The following is a 21,562-nucleotide window of genomic DNA, read 5'->3' as shown; positions in this document are numbered from 1 at the left end:
TTTAGGCAATTCAATAATAATAATAATACAGGCATTAAGAATCTCCTCTAAACTTTTGTGTTGCTTCACAATCCGCTCTAGGGTGCAATTAGCCCTGTTTTTTTGTCACATGTTTTCCTTCCACTTAACTTTCCAGCACTGTGAAAATCTAGCCTTTTTTTTTTTTTAGCACTGACCTTTTCTGGTATACCTTCCTTTAGTGGTTTATCCCTCATCTTAAATCACACTTAACCATCTGTTGGGGGCTTTAGACCAAATAAAAGATTAAAACTAGGATTCTGCTTGGTAACGGCACGAACGCAAGGTGAAAAGAAAAACTCAAGCAACAAAATGCACAAACACACACCTTGAATCCCCTTTAATTGTGGCAGAGATCATTATAAATATGCACATCAGATACACACAAAGTATCACGTATAAAGCTCTCAGACTCTTACGCTTTTGAAAGCCAAATTTTGGCACAGGTCAGTTAAATATTTGCGGCGTGATTACAAGCAATTAAAAAGCCGTCAGCCCTCCAAAGAGCTGCAGGGAACGTGAACCGCGCAGGTTCCTCTGCAGAGAGCACAGAGTGGACAGAAAAAGACAACGTGTGAAAATCCTAACGAGACATTCAGAGAGACGAGTTCAAAGCCTGAGAAGTTGGACATGTCCACGCAATAGACACACACAAGCTTTGGTCGTTGACGAAAAGCACCAACGGGTCAAGCTCCGTCACGCTGCCGTCAACAGTTTACAAAAGAAAGCGTGAAACCGGAGTCCTTCTGGAAGAATCCGGACGCACGGTTACCAAAATCCGGTCAAGTAAAAATGTAGAAATTTATTTACAAGACAAATGACGGGAACTGTGTTCACGAGGCAGAAGTGCTTTTCTTCTGGTTAAATAATTACAAACCCTTAACTGTGGATCAGAAAAGTGAAAAGTGATGCCACCACTGTAACAAACTGTGAATTATATCATTAAACGATACCATCAGTCGATGTAAGAAGCTGTTAAAGCTTCTTTATGTGTGTAAACAAAAAGGTTGCTTTTCATTCATGGTGGGGGGGACGGGGGGACGTCCAGAAATGTGTGTAAATATGGCGGCGTCAATTCCAGCTTTTCACATTAAATAAAGTTCCTTATCCGGACGGTTTCAGGCAGATGAACATTGATAAGCGAGCACCGTTAGCACCGTTCATGCGATCGTGTAAAAGAGCAACAAAATCCTAAAAGTCCACACAGAGCTGCAGACCTCAGAGAATAAATTTTCCATTATTTCTTCAGGGTTTTTTTTTTTTCTCTCCCAATTAAATAACAAATCCACCTATTGGTGAACATCAGTAGGCTATCCTTTACAAATTCAGTCCTTTAAATATTCATTTCATGATGTCATACCGGTTTCTATTTTAAAGGCTGCATTAAACCTTGTAAGACAGAACCAAAATGAGAGAAAATTTACTCACTGGGTGAGTATACCAACTACAAAATATATAGTTTTTTAAACCAAATGTTTCTAGTGACGTTTAAGAAGCAGGTCTACATTTTGTAGATTCTGACTTTCAGCGCATTGGGTCGGGTTCATTAAACCGGTACTACGTCTGCAGGGCAAACATTATTCAGTGGATTTTAAATGGTGCGCAAAGCCATGATAATGTATCAGCTTTTTGTGATGTATTAACTGGGATAAAGATTCATTTTAAATCTTTTCTCACCTTTGAAATGCATCCTGTGCAATCCAACTATAAATGGAAAAATAAGCTGCAATAACCTGGTTTCATAATTGTGCACATCCCTTAAGACAAATCTGTCTTTTTTAATGCACCTTTGGAGCCAACTTTGTTTTATCTTCTTTACTGCACAAATAGCATCAATTATAGTGAATCTAATGAACCTGAATAAAGCTCAGCTCCTCAAACTCCTCTGCACTCTTTAGCTAGTTTCCTGAGCAAACCAGCACACAAAAGGTATTAAGTGGGGAGGGTTCCCACGGCATTATATAAATATAAACTGCCATCAGTGAGTGGAGAAAATATTGAATAACAGCAACGTTACCAAAAGACATTTTTCCGTTATCGATGAAACGACGCGGTGGAAAATGGTCCGGGAGGCTGCCAAGGTGGAGCTCATGATCAGGGGTTACTTTTTCTTCAGAGATAAACTGGATTTTATAGATCTGGAAGGTAATCTGAACGTTTATTCCCCCGAAGAAGCCGGTGGACAGAAACGTCTTCACCATCACAGATTTTTGGAACGTTTGCAAGACAGAGAGGAGAAATATTACCAAGTGAAGACTTGCTACGCTGATAAACTCGTACTGAAAAAGAACAAATAGTAAAACTAAGTCAATAGTTTTTTGGTTTAATCCAGTATGAGCTTGAGGATGTGCACAGATTCATGCAACCAGGTAATTTACAGCCAATTTCTGTTCATTTCCTGCTAACTTTTCTCATACAGACGTACGGGATTAATGTCAACTTGAAAGTGGAAAAAGCTATTTCCATATTTCTTTGTCTTCTCATTTAACTTCTGTTACTGTCAGGTTTTAGTAACATTTAGTAACTAGGCTTTGTAGCTTAGAGTAAAAGGAGTATTGGGTCCATATTTATTCTTATCTAAGAGAAAAGAATAAAAGGTTTATCCCTTAACATGCATGTGAAGTATAAAGCAGCATTCAGAGAACATGAGCTCACTGTTTACAGCGTGAAGCACGGCAGACATCAATCTGCTTCCAGCGTCTGTGTTCAGCTAAATTCTACATCATAAATATCCTGAAGATGCGGCATTGAATTAAAACAGCGTTTTTAACTGTTTTGTCATCAGTAAGCGTTGCAAAAGGCGTTGTAAAGTCATAGTCGGTTAGTCTGAACACCGTTTCTCAGGACCTCTGACATAAAACATAAAATGTTTTTCTCCACCTCAGCTAGAAACAGGTGCTTCACGTTCCTGCTGCTTTACGATATTTACGAAATCTGGAAAGAAATGTAACGTGAGGGTGTAGCTGGACGTCTGTTTAAAGCCGCAGCTCGCCTGCGTCACATCACGGCTACAGTGACGCTACAGCAAACGTTTTTTTTTGGACAGAATTAATGGAAAATTCATTGCACTTTCTATTTACATTTGACAGAGCTTGTGTTTGCAGGGGCGAAAGAAGGCGACGTTCCAGTCTCAGCTCATCTGCTCCAGGTAGGCCGACAGGAGGAGTCCAGGAGGGAGAAACTCCTCTTGTTTGTTCACCACTTCGGTCTGACGCGAGCCGTCGCTGTCGATGCCTGCAGGACCAATAAAGTTTTAGCACTCTAACGCGACTGTCAGACTGCATTTGAGACTAAAAGCAGGACAGGCAAACAGAAAAGCTTGTGAATGACACCAAAAGGCAGTATCAGTTCATGGACGGCTATTCTGTTTATAAGCTGCTGATAGAAATAGAAATTGCATTAACTGTATTGCCCACTCACTTGCCGAGACAAGGTCCATATACTGGCAGATGGCGTGAAGAAGCAGCCTCTCAAAACTGGTTCACAAAGACAAACAACAGAAGCATGACTCCAAAGTGTCACATTATCATTTATATCAAATTCAAACCAAGTTTTACTCTTTTTTTTTCTAATGAACCAATGTGCCATTGTGGGTCAATCCATCAATGGTTAGAGATTTCTTCAGAAGAAGAAGAAGAAGAAAAAAAAGCTTGGCTCTTTTTGCATGAGAGCTTCTGTTTGATTACGTTTAACTCTTAGTCTTTGTAACTGAAGTCATTTCCGCCCAAATTCTCACATCTAATATAAGCCATTTTGAAAAGCACACAAACAAACTTAAAGCCTACATGAATCTGTACCTAAAATGCATTCATGGCACAGAAAATGATGAATGAGATGTAATGGGGGAGTTTTCTAAAATGCTTAAATCAAAAGGAGGTGTAAAAGACAAGATTGGTTCCCTTATATATGTTTGACCAATCTGTATAATCTGACCCAAATCTGTATAATATGACTGAATTTGACTTTGTAAAGTGCCTTGAGATGACATGTTTCATGAATTGGTGCTATATAAATAAAATCAAATTGAAAATCAAATTGAATTGACAGACTTGGAGTTTTATACAAGGCCAGATCACTGCAGAGTATTTTTAACCATTAATAACGCTGACGGGCAAAAAAAAAAAAAAGTAAACAAATATCTTCCTAAGGGAAAGTCCAGCTCAATTAAATCACTTTAAATAAAGTTAGCACTGTCTCAGGCTTGCAGTTTGCAAGTTCTTTGCTGAATAATTAATAATCTCTTCAGAATCAACGGGTTTTTGCACCGCTTGGTGCTAAACAGCAGTGGTTTCCTAATAAAACATTGTTAGAAGACAATTACAGGTGTGTCAGAACTCATCCAGGGCTTACCTTTACGATCTTTACACTAAGCATGTGAATCCAGAGATTTTGAGATCCTGTAGAGATTCTGACAACAGAAAGAGAACATCTACCTGCTGCTGAGGATGGTTGTGTAAACTGAGTGAGGGTCAGCGCTGAAGAAGCTGAGAAGGTTTTCCTCAATGACTTCCAGCGTTCCCTGTCATACACAAAAATATTTGTTTGTTTTTTAGTTATAAAAAAGTAGCAATGAACATATATACAGGAAAATGTAAAAGAAAAAGAAAAAAACATCGGATAATAATATAGAACAGGGGAGCCCAAGTCCAGTCCTGGAGAGCTACTCTCCTGCATCCCTTCTCCAACACGCCTGAATCAAACCACTGATTTCCCTCATCAGCATCCAGTCGTTCAGCTCTGCAGACGCCTGTTAACAAGTTATTCATTAGATTAAAAGGTGTAAAGCCACATTATATGCTTAAAGAAAAGACCAAAAACCGTTTGATCATCATAAAATAAGGCTATATACTCCAAGCAACGATCCTAATAATGCTCTCATGGTCCTTTTTGTGGATAAAAATACCCCCAGCACAGGGCAAGATTAGCAGATATAAACAGATGTGGCGCCATCTAGCGGCAGTATCGCAGAACCATCACAATGCCGCTTTGCTTAATTAATAAATCAAAGTTAAATAATGCCGGACCGAGACTGACCCTCTGCAATGCCTCGCAATAAAGCGGCAGCTCGAAATGATCGAAGACCAACGATCTACTACAACTTTAAGAGCCTCATATCAGAACATTTACTCACATCGATCAACTCTGCGGTCACATCTGACCCTCGGCAGGTTTAGCGTCCGCTTCAGGGAACACCAACGTTTAGACTGTAATCCCAGTGACATTCCAGTCTTGGAATCATATTTTTTTTGTTTTTTGTTTTTTCACTGGATCTTGGACCTTTCTTCATTGTTTCGCCTGGAGATGCTAATAGCCGTTAGCCGCTTCCTTGTTTTAACCCCTGCTGCGCATGTGCAGTACGTACTTCCATTAAAATAACAAATTAACATGAAACTGATCAAAAACAAAGCATAAAAATAGCTCTTTCATAAAAACTTTGTGAGCAACCAGAGTGAGCTACTGACGTATAAATATTTTTTTAAAAAGTCAAATTACGTGGCTATGCACCTCTAAAGGTGTGTTGGAGAAGGGATGAATCTAAAACAGCGTTTTTTCAAACTCAAATCATCGACGGCTGGTGTCCTGCAACATTTAGATGTGTCCCTCGCCCTACTCGCCTCAACCAAATGGCTAAACTGACCCACTAGCATCCAGTCGAGCTCTGCTAATATAGAGCCAGGAGTGCCATCTAAAAGTTGAGGACACCGGCCCTCGAGGACTGGACTTAGGAGCCCCTACCATAAGATAATGATCTATGCTGAAAGCCTAAACTCATGCTTCACAATTTGACAAGGAGAAGAATGTGAAAAATGTCAGATTACACAAATAGAAAATAAAATAACACCAATAAAGGAGCAAAACAGCTAACCAACAACACCCTTCTTAGCTCTGTGGGAGATGCGACAAAGAGACGACACCCACCATGGGTATTTGCTTCCGTCTCAGAGTCGCTCGAAGCCTGCGATCGATTCTGTGGAAGCACTCCTGAGCAGAAAAGGCAGTACATACTGTAGAGAGATGAGCGTCAGTCAGCGGGACAGCCAGCAGATAAACAGGCAGAACAACAAACAGAGAGGCTCACCATTGCTGTGGTCTTTAAGAAGCTGATTGGCATTTTTCCTCCGGGCCCCCTCCTGTTCCAGCAGAGACAGCAGCCGCTCCTGCTCCTCACCAGAGCAATTCATGAAGTCGTTCCATGGCTAGCAAAACACAGCAAGATAAAAGAAGATAAGTCTTTCTTTATGAAATCAAATTGCAGGTTTAATTTACACCATAAGGTGAGCAAAGTCAATCCCACAACTATCTGCAACACAATTTAAGACATTTAAATTGGACAATATTATGCATGAAGAAAAAAAATAGATAAATCTGCAAAGTTTTAGACCCCATTTCTCCAAAAGCTGTTTGTACGCTTAAGAAGAAAGACGTTAAATTATACCTCAATATAGTTTCCATTGGTGCAGGCTTCTGTAAAGATGGACGGGATGGCTGGGTTGCTGCAAACCTCCAGATCATCTTTGGAGCATTCGTCCTTCTCCAGGAGATTGGCAAGAAATCGTGCTGGAGACAGGGAAGCAATCACAGATTTCACAGACTTATCAGGTGATAGAGAAGAACAAAAAAAAAAAAGTACAAAAATGTACAGTAAAAATGAAAGCCACTTGACAAACGTGTCTAAACCAAGAATTTATAACATCTGCCAGGCGCGGGTGATGCAGAGGAAATATTGCCAACCCGGACGCTTACATAAAATAAATCTGCAGAGGACGCCGCTAATATAAACCGTGCAAAACGTTGCAGCAGTTGCTAATTTAATGTCTGGCGAATGTTTTTCTCCATAGCTGATGTTATCATTTCCACATCCCCCGATTCATACCTGCAGAAATGGCCTCCCTTTATCCAGTTTATCAAGGCTCTGCATTATTTTTTTTTACCCCTTTAGAGTAGCTTTCCCTACGCATAGCGCATAGAAATAACAGCATCCTCCGTGCAGCAAAGCTTACTGTTCTCCTGTCGGCGGAGGCTCTTCTTGCCCTTGGCGCGTGGCGTGAGGTCAGAGTTGCGGATGGCTTGATTGATGTAAAACTGCTTCTTTTTGGCAGGAGAGACCCGCTTAGCAGGCGAGCAGGGCAGTGAGACGCATTTACGCTCCTCTATCAGGCTGTGGGGGAGGGAGAAAAAAACAGAACAGGAGGCGACAATGAATAAGGGCACGCCAGTTAAAGCCTAACAAAAAAAACTGGAGAACTTAAGAAGCTCAAGATAGAGAAAACATTGCAAAAATATAATCTAAAACCTAAACATGATTATCTAAAAAGATTCAAACATCCTTCATCTCTCAGTGATTCAGACACCCCCCTCTCTGTAATTGACATTTATTTATTCTTTGCGCTATATATATATATATATATATATATATATATATATATATATATATATAGATAGATAGATAGATAGATAGATAGATAGATAGATAGATAGATAGATAGATAGATAGATAGATAGATAGATAGATAGATAGATAGATAGATAGATAGATAGATAGATAGATAGATAGATAGATAGATAGATAGATAGATAGATAGATAGATAGATAGATAGATAGATAGATAGATAGATAGAGAGGCATGTCTGGAGCATGTAACGAAAGTAATTTCCCTCTGGGATTATTAAAGTATCTCTGATTCTGATGCATTGATTCATGTATTTGTGTACGTGAACAAGCGATTGACAGACTTAACCTTTTACTATGTTTATAGCTACTTAAATTAGAATTAAGTAGCCATGTGAGGTTAATAGACAAAATGCAATCCAAATTTATTTCCAACGGCAATGCTGCTTTTAACGCGAATAAAACTTAAACTCAGGGCGCACAAGTCCAGTCCTGGAGAGCTACTATGCAGCAACTTTCTGATGCATCCGTTCTCCAACACGCCCGAATCAAATACAAGGCTCGTTACCGGGCCTCTGCCGAGCTGCAGGGCGGCTGCTGAGGGAGATCAGCCTTTTGATTCAGGCGGGCTGGAGAGGAGATGCATTTGAAGGCACTTGGGTAGCCTCTCAGAGACCGTTTTTACATTAAAAATCTGCATGCAAAGGTTTACATTCAATCCTATTGCTAAGCTGTATTCAAAAATGTGGGCAAACAGGTTCACACAAGTATGTAAACATTCACACAGTGTGAGCTACAGCATTTAATTTCCCCTTGGGATTAATGCAATATCTTTGAACTCAACTGAATAAAGGCTTTTATAACATGCTAATGTTTTTGTTTTGGTTTTTTTGGGTAGGTTGGCAGTGGATCCATTGGGTCAGATTATTGTGGATCCCTAAAAGTAAAGCTAAACACTAAAACAGATCTGCAGTTTCAATGATGGATCTGCTTTTATATGGTTGAGCAAAAACACCTGGCTGGGTTAGGCTGCAACAGTAATGGCTTCCACCCAGCCGCTAATGTCAGTCGAAGATGTTTGACCGACATTAGCAGCTGGGTGGGTTACCTACGCGATCACACAATGCATTAAAATCAGATATCCGGTTAGATAAATGGACTCCAGAACGCTTAAATCTGATGTGTATGTTCAGTGGCTGAAATGCTGACAGTGGTGGAGACAATGGAAAAACTAAGTGCCGGTAATTGACATTAATCAGTCTGGAACGGGAAACTAAACCATTTTTACGGCTTCGGGACTCCAGCGAACCACAGCAAGAGCCTTTACTAATAAAAAGAGATTAGAGGCGCACGGTTCCCAGAAAAACCTAAACGCAAATGTTGTGTAAAATTGCAATTTTGATTCTAACCTACCCAAACTTTCAGTGCATTTTACGTACTTTACCATCACCCAATGTCCCGACTGCTCTCTCTATAAGCATATAAACTGCTAAAAGAAAGTCCTGTTGTGGACATTAAGGGAGGCAGGGAGTCCATTTAACAGACCACAAAGAAGGTAGATAGAGCGTGAATGCATCGCAGCTGAAATAATATATTCTGCCACACATTGCATGCAGGAAGTCCCCAGAGATTGCAACAGCAATATGTACACACTGTTTTGTTTTGTTTTTGTTTTTTTTCTTTGTTTTTTTCTCTCCTTTTGATGAAAAAAGGGGGAAAAAAAGGAAGAAAAAAAGGAAAAAAAGTACACTGTTTTTAACATATGTAGTGTCCAGCTGTGCTAGTTATTATTTTTGTCTGAAATTATATCAGAGATCATTTAATCACTATCTAAGGTAAAATTAGGTTAAATCTGTCAGAAGGAAAATACTTTCTGACACAGTTTATGAAAAGAAAGTTTTGTTGCCCGCCTTTAATTCACTCCAGTAATTCTAAGTGACCTTATGCCACATGCTCATATATGATAGATGATAGATAGATGGCTTTATTTGTCATTTTGTATGCACAAAGTGCGTACAGAATGAAATTTCGTTTGCATACAGCGTGAAAAAAAAATCACTATAAAAATCACAGTAGATTGCACTAATTTTTAGGATAAAGATGCAGCATCGATTTATGTAAAATTAAAAACAATGTAACAATGTAAACAATGCATGGGAAATAGACAGCGTGCTATTCACGGTATCAACATGTAATTAAAAAAGATAGAATAATACTACATGGAGCATGATTAATTTATTTTTCTAATGTCTTGCATGTATCTCAAGTTAACTAGTGGTGAAATGTGAATCCTCCAGCAGCAGCAGATGTAGGTCAGTGGGTGTTTGGTGAGGGTCCTCCCCCGCCTCTGCTGGACACTCTGCCTGTCTTAAATGCCATTTTTAGCCTCAGCCCTGCTTGTCATCGGTGTTATAATATGCCGTGACATCAACCTTGTTTTTGTGGTAAATGTATGTAAATTCTCAATCTGTCGTTAATAAAAGTTACAAACTAGCGTTTCGAATTGCAGACACTTGCAATACAGGTTTCACAACAGCAGCTTTTTGCTTGCTTGTGCGCGTAATTCTCATCTTCAGTGATAAGATATTGGTTGGAATAATTCGTAAATGCATATAAATGATCATATTACCAGATGTACACACAATAATGCTAATTGGGATTATTATTATTATTTTAATCCTTTTTTTAGCTAGGTAGTTAGCTGGCTAAAGGTTAACAACGACAGTTACATAATCGTTAAAACCTTTAATCCTGCAGCATAACACAGGCTACAGGAAGCTTAAGATAACTAGTTTTATATGCAGTAAGTCCAGATACCGATGAGAAAACCTTTTGTTTTCTATTTACTGAGCTATGGTCTCGGCTAATGCTAACTAGCTAAAAGAAATGAAGGAAATTCGTACTTACATGTAATCCTGTTCGTCATCATTTGTCAAAACGACCATTTTATTCAAGTATATTGAAACTGAGCGGTCCAGACGACAGTATATTTACAAAATAACAAGGACAGGAGATATAAAAAAATAAAAAAAAACAGGAATTAAAGCAGTTCGGGTGAAGGCTAGCTCCTAGCTGTTAGCCGTGAGGCTGGCAGAACTGGCAGACAGTAGCCGAGACGGCAGCGCAGTTCAACGCTCATTTCATATCTCTGTACCGATAATAATATAATGCATAAAAGGACAAAGCACCAAATTAAAAAATAAAAAATAATAATAATTAAAAAAAATTAAAATTAAAAAAATAAACGCTTAAAATAAACTCACCTTAAAAGGTGAGCATAGCATACTATTTCCATTTTAAAACCCGGAAACTGTTAATCCAGGAAGGAAATTTACATAATGTATTAATACTTTTGCAACTGTCCATACCAGATCCCATATCTTTAAACGTTTTTGGACCATATTAAACTTTCTACATCGCATATAATGTAGACAAGAGGGGAACTGTAGGTGCATCTTAGTAAGTTAGAATGCTATTAGAAAGTATTTGTTTTAGTAATTCCGTTCAAAAAGAGAGGTTTTACAGGTTCGTTACACACACAGTGATATATTGCAAGTCTGATTATTATGTTTTACAACAAATAAACACCCAAACTTAAGGGTGCAACTACATATTTTTGAGGTGGAAGCAAACACATCATCTGCACCCCCCACCACCTCATACAGCTTTCCTCCTTTAGTCATGCACTTACAAAATACAGTAGTCATATTATAGAATTTCTTTTATGTTGCGTATTATATGAGGTGATCATTTTAATCATAAGCAAATAAGAAATTTAATAAAGTACAAATATATAAGTGACTGCTGCTGCTACTACACCCGAATATATGTCAATATACAGATGCATATAAGTCACTGTGAATGTACATAAGACATCCTCTGCCTTATTTATTTCTTTTTTGTATTTTTTTTTTCTTAACTACTTCTTTTTAATCCATGGTATAACGAGGACACACTGTATATACCTGATGCACCTTCTCCTACTTGTTTACACCTTCTTCCTATGATTACTGAGCCGATGTGACATGTGAATTTCTCCAATGTGAGATCAATAAAACCTTCTTATAACAAAAATCTTATAACAGTAGTGGCACTCAGTGCTCAACATTATCTGTAGCGGAAATATGAAATCTTAACAGCCTGGACTCCATGTCAGAGTTTTATCATTTATGACTATAAACCCGTGTGACATCATATCGTGCTATGAGGATCAAGGATTCCCAGAAAATTTCCATTTTTAGCATTTCCTAACTGAGAATTTTCCCCCCTTAGTGGCAAGTTTCTCTCTGCAAGGAAGCGTATGCAGTGAATAACTCGAGTCAACACACTTCTTCATTGGGCTTTTTCAGCCGCCATGGTTCTCTGCAGTTCACTATCAATAGTCTTACCTAGGCGTAAGCGAGAAGCCATTTCTTTTCACGTCAGATAAGCGTTTATGTGAGAACTACTGGTTTCATGGTGCTTCAGTGTTTTTGAAAGACAGGGGCAGTTATTATACCCCGTCACAAGGCATGTGTCAAGAACTTTGAATTCACCAGAAAGCTTACATGCAAAACAATAGACTTTATTTGTATTTTTGGAATACAGTAACTAACCTCGTTCAACGTTCTCTCCATTAGACAGTAAACGAAAACAGTATGCTTTGGAAAAACACCTCTTACTCTTCTCTGATCTTGGATATGGGCCATCAGAAACTTTGTGTGGGCCGTTCTCAACCATGTACTGCCTAAATGTGTCCCCCGTTTTGTGTGGTAAAGAACATTCAAATGGATCTTCTGAATAAAGCCTGGCCTCAGCACTCTCTGCTCCTCTACCTCTTCTTCATCATCTGGTCCTCTCTGCTTCTCTCTCCCTCATCTGCACCTTTCTGTTTCACATTCTCCTTTGTGGTGGTTGACTCACCGTGTCTGCCTGCATCAATTTTCCCATGAAATGAAAGATGGTCATCAGAAATTGAAACCATCATGGTATATAGGTTTTTGTTGCCTCCCTAATGTAATTATTCCTACCTGATGTCATCACTTGTCTCTTCTATCACCGACCTCATTGCCTGTCTCCTTCACCCTTTGTCTGTGGCGTTCTCCACTAAGTCATATAGTCAAAAAAAGCATTATATATTAGTTGTAAAAGTTACAGATCTTAATGCAGTTTTTAAAAATACTGTTTAAACATTATTGCTCTGTCATCTTCTCTTCGTTCTCTCCATCCTCACAGCTGAATGACATTAATTTTGTGTTAAGTAGGGTTAAAAAAAAATACAGCAGTCAAACCACGATAAAAATGAATCTTTAAAATTTAAATGATCTCATTGTTGGATAACAGTTACTGACTGGACACTGCGTCTGATCTGACTTATCAGATACATCACAACACCACTGTAGTGATACCGAATAAAACATTTAAACTCAAATGTCCCCCTGCCAAAAAGGTTGGCAACATTGGTCTCCAACCTTTTTGTGTCTAAGGGCTATAGTGACACTGGATTAGTTTGTCTGATACACACATAAACTTGCACGACTCATCTTTAATTTAAAAAGAAAAATAATAAGAAGAAATGTACATATGAGTGAATAAATTGCAGCCTAGATGGGCTAAGCATTGGACCATAGCTGGCCACTGCTGCCACAATTTAGCTTTCCTGTGTTAATATTTCCTGAGTTTGATATGTGTGTGACAGGCGTATGTATCAGATATTCCTAGAAATATGGAACAAATCGCCTCCCTTATCGGTTCAATAGGGGAGGCAACATTTAACAGGCAAATACGACTCCGTATTAGGGTAGCTTTAGCTATCCTGAATATTTACAACCCTCCTGTCCTGTTGTCGATACACTGACAGTACTTACCTGCTGTCTTTCAACCACACTGAAAGGCTTTTTTTCATCCCGCCAACATCTTTATTCTTCTCCCTTTTCCTTTTTCTGCTTTGCGCCCCGGATAGCTTTTTTTTCTTTTTCTGGCGCTCCATCTTGTTGTCAAGTGCACTTCGAGTGGCAATAAGACTTCAAAAACAGAAAAATGCGCCTGAGTGCGTTCATTTAGGGGCGTGTGCCCAAGCCTCCTGTGTGGGAAGGGAGAGCGATAGGAGGGGAGGTGAAGGATCAGAGCGCCGCATAATCAGTGCCGTCACTCTGGTATTGATCATTTTATGCTGTTAAATATAGAAAATGCCAACAAGAAAAAAAAATTCTACAGGGGGTTTTGACGCCCCCTCTAGTGCAGCGCCCCTATGGGTTGCATACCCTGCATATGTTATATTCTGCAGTCAAGAAACTTTTCTTTTTCACATATCAAACATTTTAAACCTTGTGGCTTTTTATTGTAAAAGAAAGCTGAAAAATCCTCAGTCCATATCAGTTCCTACTAGTGTTGCGCCGATGCCATTTATTGGCCCCGATACTGATACCCGATACCTGGCTGTTCAGTATCGGCCGATACCGATACCATTACTTTGAAAATTATGTGTATGTGTATATATATATATGAAGAACAGCATACTACTTGGATGTAAAATAATTGCTATCATGGCTTTGTCAAGCTGCTACCTTATTAAAGCAGGAAAAAGACTAATACAAAGTGAATCCAGTAGAATTTGTCAGTGTCGGGAGAGAGAAGGCTGCGTTCAAGTGACAAACAAACATCAAAATGGTATTTGTGCCCTATTTGTTGGTACTCGCCGATACCGATACCACCATTTTAGTGCGATATCGGCGCCCCGGCCGATACTGGTATCGGTGCAACACTAGTTCCTACATAATGACAAAATACTGATTTAGATTTAAAAAAAAAGACTGGATCATACCCAAAGCTTTAAATGAAGTAAAGCGCTTCGTATTTTTGTGAATGAAATTTCAATTCTACATCTTTGTGCTGAGTTTTGTTGATTTATTATTTTTTTTTGCACTCCTGGCCTCTCTCCATACAGACAGGACTCTGAAAAATCCTCTGTCCATATCAGCTCCTACATAACAAAGACCAAATACTGGTTTAGATTAAATATATATATATATATAAAAAGACAGGATCATACCCAAAGCTTTAAATGAAGTAAAGCGCTTTGTATTTTTGTGAATGAAATTTCAATTCTACTTCTTTGTGCTGAGTTTTGTTGATTTATGCATTATTTTTTTTTGCACTCCTGGCCTGTCTCCATACAGACTGGACTCCCTGCTGCGGACAGCTGCACATAAACTGAAGAAGAGGCTCGAGGATGAACAAGTGCGGTCAGAGCACCTCCTGCCGGATGTTAGGGAATAATGTTGCACAGAGTTGAAGCTTCCCAAGTAAAACCAAGCCTGCTACCATTGTTATCGTTACTTACAATGTGTCTGAGTAGAACAGAGGAATAGAGGCAGTTCATTCAGATTTTATCAGGCACCTGTTGCATAATTAAGATTTGTAACCAAAGATACGGGAAAAACAACATCCAGGACCTGGATGGTCTCTTCGAAAATGGCAGAATAGTTTAACTTGTTCTCAGATACAGCAGAGATACAGATGAACATCTGTCCATTTATTGTAATGAAGAAACAATTATGGAGTTCCACCAGGGCAGCAGAGAAATACTATAAGGGCGTCGGCAAATTAAATACTTTTATTTTCTTCCAGCAGAAAATATTCAGAACAGACTTTAGATTTTTTTTTTTCCTATAGCATCACAATATCAGGATATGATTTAAATCTTACAGCAGATTTTTTTTTTTCAAGTAGAAGTTTACATTCAGCAGTGCAAGCTTTCATCGTAAAATTGCAATTCCGGTTTTATTCCATTTGACGTGCAGCAGAAACGGAAACAACAGGAAAACAAAGCTGGAAAAAGAGCAGAAGAAACCCGCTCTGATAGCTCAACATTTAAACTTTAATTCAATAAAGACCTTGTAATAAAAGCCCACTAATACTTGTTCTTAGTCTTAAATATTACAGTAACTATTTTTTTTTACCATGTAACAGTGCATCACAGTGCTTCAGACATTCAGCAGTGAACTGAGCGTATTCAGAGAAACAAATGACAAATTTTTCTTCCAAAGTATTTTTTTTTTCAGCATTTTTTTTTACTGATCAGGACTTAATCATCAATTGGATGTGGACAGTTTGGCATATTATTGCTTATATAAATCATTAAATATCCGAATCAGTATGGCTGGAGCCTTTCTAGGCTACACCAGTCATAAACGTGTCGCATACAGAAATGGAAAAAAAAAAAACTTCATAACACTACATAATAACATCCTCTAATGGTCCATAAATACAAACTTCACAACATAAATAAATTAATAAAAAAAAGACAGAATGTAATTATAAAGCAAAGAGGTAAAATCCACTGTAAACTGTCCACCTATACGCTATAAAATCCTGGTAATAAGGACGCGTAACACAAAACCCGCTACAGTTTAATTCCTTGCAGCATCCTGCATAAAGTGCTCTCTGGAAAGAAAGAAAAAATGAAGACCTGAGAAACAAACTCACCGTTTCGTCACTCAGCGCTGCATAGTATTCCTAGTATTCCTTTCAGGATGAGCAGAACGAGAAACAGATACTGTCAGGGTTTTTTTGTTTTTTATAACCGGTTTAAAGCTACAAAGATATGACAAGGTGAACAAGGCACCGCAGCCGTTAAAAGGAAGAGCACTGCTCACTTCTGACAGACAGACTCCGGAGAGTTTGCGTCACGTCGCTGTGAACTCTGCAGCATTCAGACAAATAAATAGGAAGTAAAAATGTTCCCGTCTGCCTTTGGTCCGCGTCACAGCGAGCTTTCCTGTGAACTGGCGCCGACTATAAAGAGCGCCGCGGGATCTTTGCTGGAGCTCTCCTCTGCGTGTTTTGACCTGTGCGGTCTGCTGGACTCCCTCTGAACGACGCCGTTACTGCTGCCCGACTCGGGGCCCTGCTCCTCGGCCTGAGCTAATCTGCTCATGGGCACGCTGCCGCTCGTCTCGCCGTTAGAACTGACCTTTCTGGCTTTGGCTTTTTTCGGCTTGCTTCCCTTCGGGTTGCCCTCGGGCGCTTTGGCGGGTAGCTGCGGGGATTTCCTCTGCTGGGGAGGTGCTGCGGGTGGCTGGGGATGGGCGGCGGGAGGATTGGCTCTGGTTCTGGGAAGGTTTAGCTGAGCTGCGCCGTTACCAATGACCACGTCGGTGAGACAGTCATCGTCGGTCTGCTCCTTCGCGAAGCTGACAAACACCTGCAAAAAATATATATATATATATTTAATCAGTCCAGCCAACAGCATCTATTGCCTCCAGAAATGTTTCATGGGGCGGCCAGATGGGGCCACTTAAACTTTTGGTATGGCACTGAAACTAAAACCCGCCATTTCAGGATTCTATTCTACTGTTGTAGTAAACCTGCCTGTAGAAAACTATCAGAAAGACTTAAGTAAACGCCTATAACATCTTTTGGTTTATTGTTTGATTTTTAATGTTACTAATGATCTAATGTGCATAGACCAATAACTGTACAGTTAACATTTTGAGTTGAACGAAATTCCTTTTTATTGTGTAATTATATTTGAAATAAGGTGTACATTTATTAATTTATTGAAAAACAAAACAATTACTAGAGGAAAGTAGATACTGGCGGGTACATATAAAAGTGTGGTCAGGAAGAGCGACTGCCTTGCCGGCTGTGCATGATGGGATGAAATGCTAAACTGATGCTACAAATTACACTGGCCAGTGGGGTGACCAGGACATGGCACTAGGGGGCCATGGCCACCCCTGGCCACCCCCTGGTGACGCCACTGATTTTAAGTACATACAAACTGAAAAATATAAATTTTAGCTTAGAAGTTCAATGATTTCTTGCAGCTGGTAATTTACATTCACCTTAATTTTTGTAGTTTTGTTCATCAACGACGAGTAAACAGTGATTTATATTAGATGTGATCCTGCACAATTGAATTTCTTTAATAAATGCATCTAAAAGTTAAAGAAAATCTTCTTTTCTTTCTTTGGGATAGCAGTTTTTAAAAGCTCCATGGAAATGTATGATTCCAGCTTCACTTTAAAGTAATTTCACTAAAAAGTCAAGAAGCCTAAATGGTTTTTAATAACCTGTGAGATTGGCAGAGTTATAGACTTTTAAGTGCTTTGACGTGGCTGATCTTCCACGATAAAAAAAAAAAAAAAAAACTTTCTTCAGCGCAGCCCTTCCTCTCTGCTGCATCCTCTCCCTCACCTGATCCAGGGTGGTCTGCGAGACGGAGAAGTCCACGACGCCGAGCTCCTCGCAGTTGTTGGCCAGGAAATCAAAGACGCGGGCGAGGCAGCAGGCGTGCGATGGCAGCTGGTACTGCAGCACGCTCTGATGCCGCTCCTTCAGCTCGATGATGGGAAAGGACGTCCTCATGTAGGCGTCGACGGGACAGGACTCGGGGTCCGACTTGGTGTCCGCCAGACGGAGGATGATGGTGTATCCGTCTCCAAATCTGACCGCAGGATGGAAGAGGACAACATATTGAGGTGTTCTCTCACACATTTCTCTTCACCACCAAACAAATATAAATGAGAATACACACATTCAGTCACTTGAACAACATAATTATTCAGGCACTCAATTCATTGGAAGAGCTGTTTTCATCATATATATATATATATATATATATATATATATATATATATATATATATATATATATATATATATATATATATATATATATATATATATATATATATATATATATGCATGTGGTGTGTGGTTACCTGTTCTTCAGGTGCTGCACGGACCCCAAACACTGAAATCTGCCGTTCACCATGATGGCCATCCTGGTGCACAGAGCCTCGCATTCTTCCATACTAATGGCACAGACATGGAATGCAATTTTTATCTTTTAAAGTCATCATCTGTTGGGGCAGCAGCATCAGAGCCAGGGACCTAAAAAAGCTCAACAACCTGATAAAGAAGGCTGGTTCTGTTCTGAGGACGACTGTGAAACCTCTGGAGATGATGATGCAAAGGAGGATTTTGAGGAAGGAAAATTATGGACAATCCTCAACATCCTCCTTATGACATTGTCTCTTCAGTCAAAGGTTTCTTCAGATTGGTTGTAAAACAGAGCGCTGACCCTAGTGGGTGTTACGGCCAGTGGCCTTCGTTGTGTTTTCTCTTTTCTTGTGTCGTTTAAATTCAGGTGCCATTAAGACTCGAAGGGGTTTTATTGAGACGATACAGTGGACCACGAGGCATTAAAGCCTTATCCAAGGTTATGCTCCAAATATCTTGTGTATGAAGATGAAAATGAGGGCGTCGTACCTGTGAGAGGTGAGTACGACGGCTCTGCCTTCTTTCGTGACACTAAGGATGCAGTTCCACAAAAATCTTTTGGCTTTTGGGTCCATCCCAGTGGTTGGCTCATCCTGCCAGCAGGGAGAGAAGTGTGATAAAAATCTAATAATAAAAAAAAGTTCCAATTAAAGTAATGCTTTGTTTGAGGGTTTGGTTTATTTACCAGAAATATAACAGGCGGAGCCCCAATGAGGGAGATAGCTGTGGAAAGTTTCCTCTTGTTGCCTCCGCTGTATCCTCCAGCCTCCTGCTCTGCGTACTGAGTCAACCCCAGCTTCCTCACGCCCCACTGCGCCACCTACAGACCAGATCAAACACCGCAGCAATTAGAAAGAAAAAAACCTTTTTAGCTGGACCTCATACACTGCAAAAAGGGAACTAAAAGTGGGTAAAAGTTTCTTGAAATTAGTGTATTTTTCCTTGATTTGGGCAGGTAAATAAGATTATTTGCCAATGGAATGAGTATTTTGATGCCTAAAATAAGACCATTAGATAAGCCGCCCTTGAAATAAGATGGTGGAGATCAATTGTTCCTATTTTAAGTGCAAAAATCTTATTCCATTGGCAAATAGTCTTATTTACCTGCTCAAATCAAGGAAAAATACATTCATTTCAAGAAAAATTTTACTTACTTTTTGTTCCCTTTTTGCAGTGTACTAAAAAAAAACTGAAACTGGTCCTGAGTAATCTGATCACATTTTTGCTTAGACATTATGCAAAGCTAGAAAAAACACAGGAAGTAAAAGGTTTCCCAGGTGTAGTTGCCTTAGTGACAGACTCCTCCGGCACCCCCCTCAGGCGAGCGTAGAGCTCCAGGTGTTCCCGACCCGTCAGCAGATCACTGATGGCATCAAACTGCGGACAGTAACCCATCAGCTGGTGGACCCGCTCCATCTCTGTCAGCACACTGCGAAACGGACCGACCAGCGCGTTTAATACACAAAGAGTCAGCAGACGGCGGAGACGTGGCAGACGTGTAGAGGTTCTGCACCTGTGCTGGCTGAGGAAAGCCTCCCCGTGTGTGATCGGCGTATCGCCAGTCAGCATGCGAAATGTGGACGTCTTCCCTGCTCCGTTCACCCCGAGCAGGCCGAAACACTGAAGGGCAGACACAACCGTAAAAAACATTTTAAAATGTGAATTTACCTGGAGTAAACATGCCTTTAGCTTAAAAGGTGCATAGTTATTTGACCTTTTTTTTTTTTATTTATTTATGTCAGTAGCTCACTCTGGTTGCACACAAAGTTTTTATGAAGGATTATCACATTCTGTTGGCGAATATGTTATTATTTTGGTGTTTTACGTTTGTTTTTGCTCAATTTGTTAGTAAATAAAGCCTTTCGTGATTTTATTTTTTTTTTATAATAGAGGGCGTCCATCACTGTGCATGTGCAGCAGAGGATAAAACAAGGAAGCGGCTAACAGCTATTAGCATCTCCCAGCGAAACAATGCAGGTCCAAGATCCAGCGGGGGGAAAAAAAATAATTTATTCCAAGAGGGAAAAGACTGGAATGTCGCTGGGAATACATTATGAACGTTGGTGTTCACTGAAGCGGACGCTAAACCTGCCGAGGATCAGATGTGACCGCAGAGTTGATCGATGTGAGTAAATGTTCTGATACGAGGCTCTTAAAGTTGTAGTAGATCGTTGGTCTTCGATCTCGCCGAGCTGCTGCTTTACTGCGAGGCATTGCAGAGGGTCAGGCTCGGTCCGGCATTGTTTAATACTGTTTTATTATTTAAGCTAATTAGTATTATGATAGATCTGTGACACTGCCGCTAGATGGCGCTATGTCTGTTTATATCTGCTAATCGCACCTAGTGCTGGGGTTATTTTTATCCACAAAAAAGGACCATCAAAACACTATCAGGATGGAGACTTGGTGTATATAACTTTATTTTATCATGATCAAATGTTTTCTGGTGTTTTTCTTATAAGCATATAATGTGGCTATATACCTTTAAAGTGAAAGGATGCCTTGTTCAGCTGGAACTAAGTGTCTAAGCAGAACCTAGTGCCCACAGCCGAATGGCTCAGGGGCATTATTAAACAACTTGTTCACATTTATGCGACATCACGCTGCCAAGCAACTTTTACAAGTACCAGAGGTCAGATTCTACAAACCGAGCAAATTGTTGGAAATAGTAAGAGCCGTGAATACTTTAGGAAGCCATTGTAATTGTGTCTGCATCTGTGGTTAGGTGATTAAAAACATCTCACCTCACTGCGGGGAATCCCGAGGCAAAGTCGGTCCACAGCTGGCTTTTTTCCTGCTTTATAAACCTGAGGAAAAACAAATATTCAAGACAATAAATTAGCAGCAACGCAGCCATGGAGCGCAACCTTTAATACATGAGGATTATGGTGAAACATGTTTGCATTAGTCTACTTCAGGGCTGCGTTATGCCCAGTCCCGTCACCATGTCCTGGAGCAGGAAAGTCCATTAAGGAAGTAAGCATTTCTACTAGTATTATTATTATTATTATTATTATTATTAAAATGCACTGTCTTACACAACATAAAAAAGAAATCAGGAATGATGTAGAATTACAGTTTAAAGAATTTCCACATTTAGCCAAATTTAAATTTCCACTCTTGCTGTCCTCTGCTGGTCATATTTTTAATGAGAATCTTCTGAGTGCACCAATTGGGTGGCTAAAGCATTACTTAAGCGTTAAGCTTGTACCTTGCTCAGATCTATCATGGTGAGGATATCAGATTGAGCTTTGCCACTTTTCACTCTCTCGCGCTCTCTCGCCACGTCTTCATCCTCTGGTCCAAGAGGAGGAAGCCGAGGATCGTTCCACCACGGCCTGGAGAGAGACACGTTGCAGATTTACCGATGGCCGACAAAACGACTCGA

The 21,562-nt window shown here is 39.8% G+C and overlaps 2 protein-coding genes and 2 long non-coding RNA genes across 6 annotated transcripts in view; all 4 read right to left on the bottom strand.

Moving 5' to 3' along the window:
- Positions 1-331: 331 nt before the first annotated feature.
- r3hdm4 (R3H domain containing 4) lies at positions 332-10,553 on the bottom strand. The gene is made up of 8 exons (XM_012880010.3): positions 10,316-10,553; positions 7,020-7,177; positions 6,455-6,576; positions 6,098-6,215; positions 5,938-6,023; positions 4,452-4,537; positions 3,439-3,494; positions 332-3,252 (listed from the first exon to the last, which is right to left on the bottom strand). Exons 1-8 carry the CDS (start codon positions 10,351-10,353, stop codon positions 3,149-3,151), a joined length of 768 nt encoding a protein of 255 aa, XP_012735464.2. The 5' UTR covers positions 10,354-10,553; the 3' UTR covers positions 332-3,148.
- On the bottom strand, positions 4,581-5,264 carry LOC118564135. Its single transcript, XR_004931663.1, has 2 exons — positions 5,150-5,264; positions 4,581-4,765 (listed from the first exon to the last, which is right to left on the bottom strand). It is a non-coding gene; the product is annotated as an uncharacterized LOC118564135 (long non-coding RNA).
- A 1,495-nt stretch (positions 10,554-12,048) lies between the features above and the next one.
- Positions 12,049-13,396, bottom strand: LOC110366439. The gene is made up of 3 exons (XR_002426676.2): positions 13,255-13,396; positions 12,418-12,493; positions 12,049-12,319 (listed from the first exon to the last, which is right to left on the bottom strand). It is a non-coding gene; the product is annotated as an uncharacterized LOC110366439 (long non-coding RNA).
- Positions 13,397-15,467: 2,071 nt separating this feature from the next.
- The window catches only part of zgc:172302 (phospholipid-transporting ATPase ABCA1), a 50,324-nt gene continuing 44,229 nt past the window's right edge, over positions 15,468-21,562 (bottom strand). For 2 of the 3 annotated variants that reach the window (XM_012879998.3, XM_012879999.3), the window contains 9 exons: positions 21,386-21,512; positions 20,919-20,981; positions 19,688-19,794; positions 19,462-19,603; positions 18,860-18,994; positions 18,664-18,767; positions 18,114-18,206; positions 17,588-17,837; positions 16,152-16,592 (listed from right to left, as the gene is read on the bottom strand). In XM_012879998.3, coding sequence (XP_012735452.2) covers positions 16,152-16,592; positions 17,588-17,837; positions 18,114-18,206; positions 18,664-18,767; positions 18,860-18,994; positions 19,462-19,603; positions 19,688-19,794; positions 20,919-20,981; positions 21,386-21,512 — 1,462 coding nt within the window. Of the gene's footprint in view, positions 16,593-17,587; positions 17,838-18,113; positions 18,207-18,663; positions 18,768-18,859; positions 18,995-19,461; positions 19,604-19,687; positions 19,795-20,918; positions 20,982-21,385; positions 21,513-21,562 lie in introns of all 3 variants that reach the window. The other variant, XM_036141005.1, reaches the window with a different exon arrangement.

Source organism: Fundulus heteroclitus, chromosome 9, assembly GCF_011125445.2.
Source record: "Fundulus heteroclitus isolate FHET01 chromosome 9, MU-UCD_Fhet_4.1, whole genome shotgun sequence".
In the NCBI taxonomy this organism is placed as follows: domain Eukaryota; kingdom Metazoa; phylum Chordata; class Actinopteri; order Cyprinodontiformes; family Fundulidae; genus Fundulus; species Fundulus heteroclitus.
The sequence above is the reverse complement of the archived record's forward strand: the minus strand, read 5'-3'. Positions and strand labels throughout refer to the sequence as shown.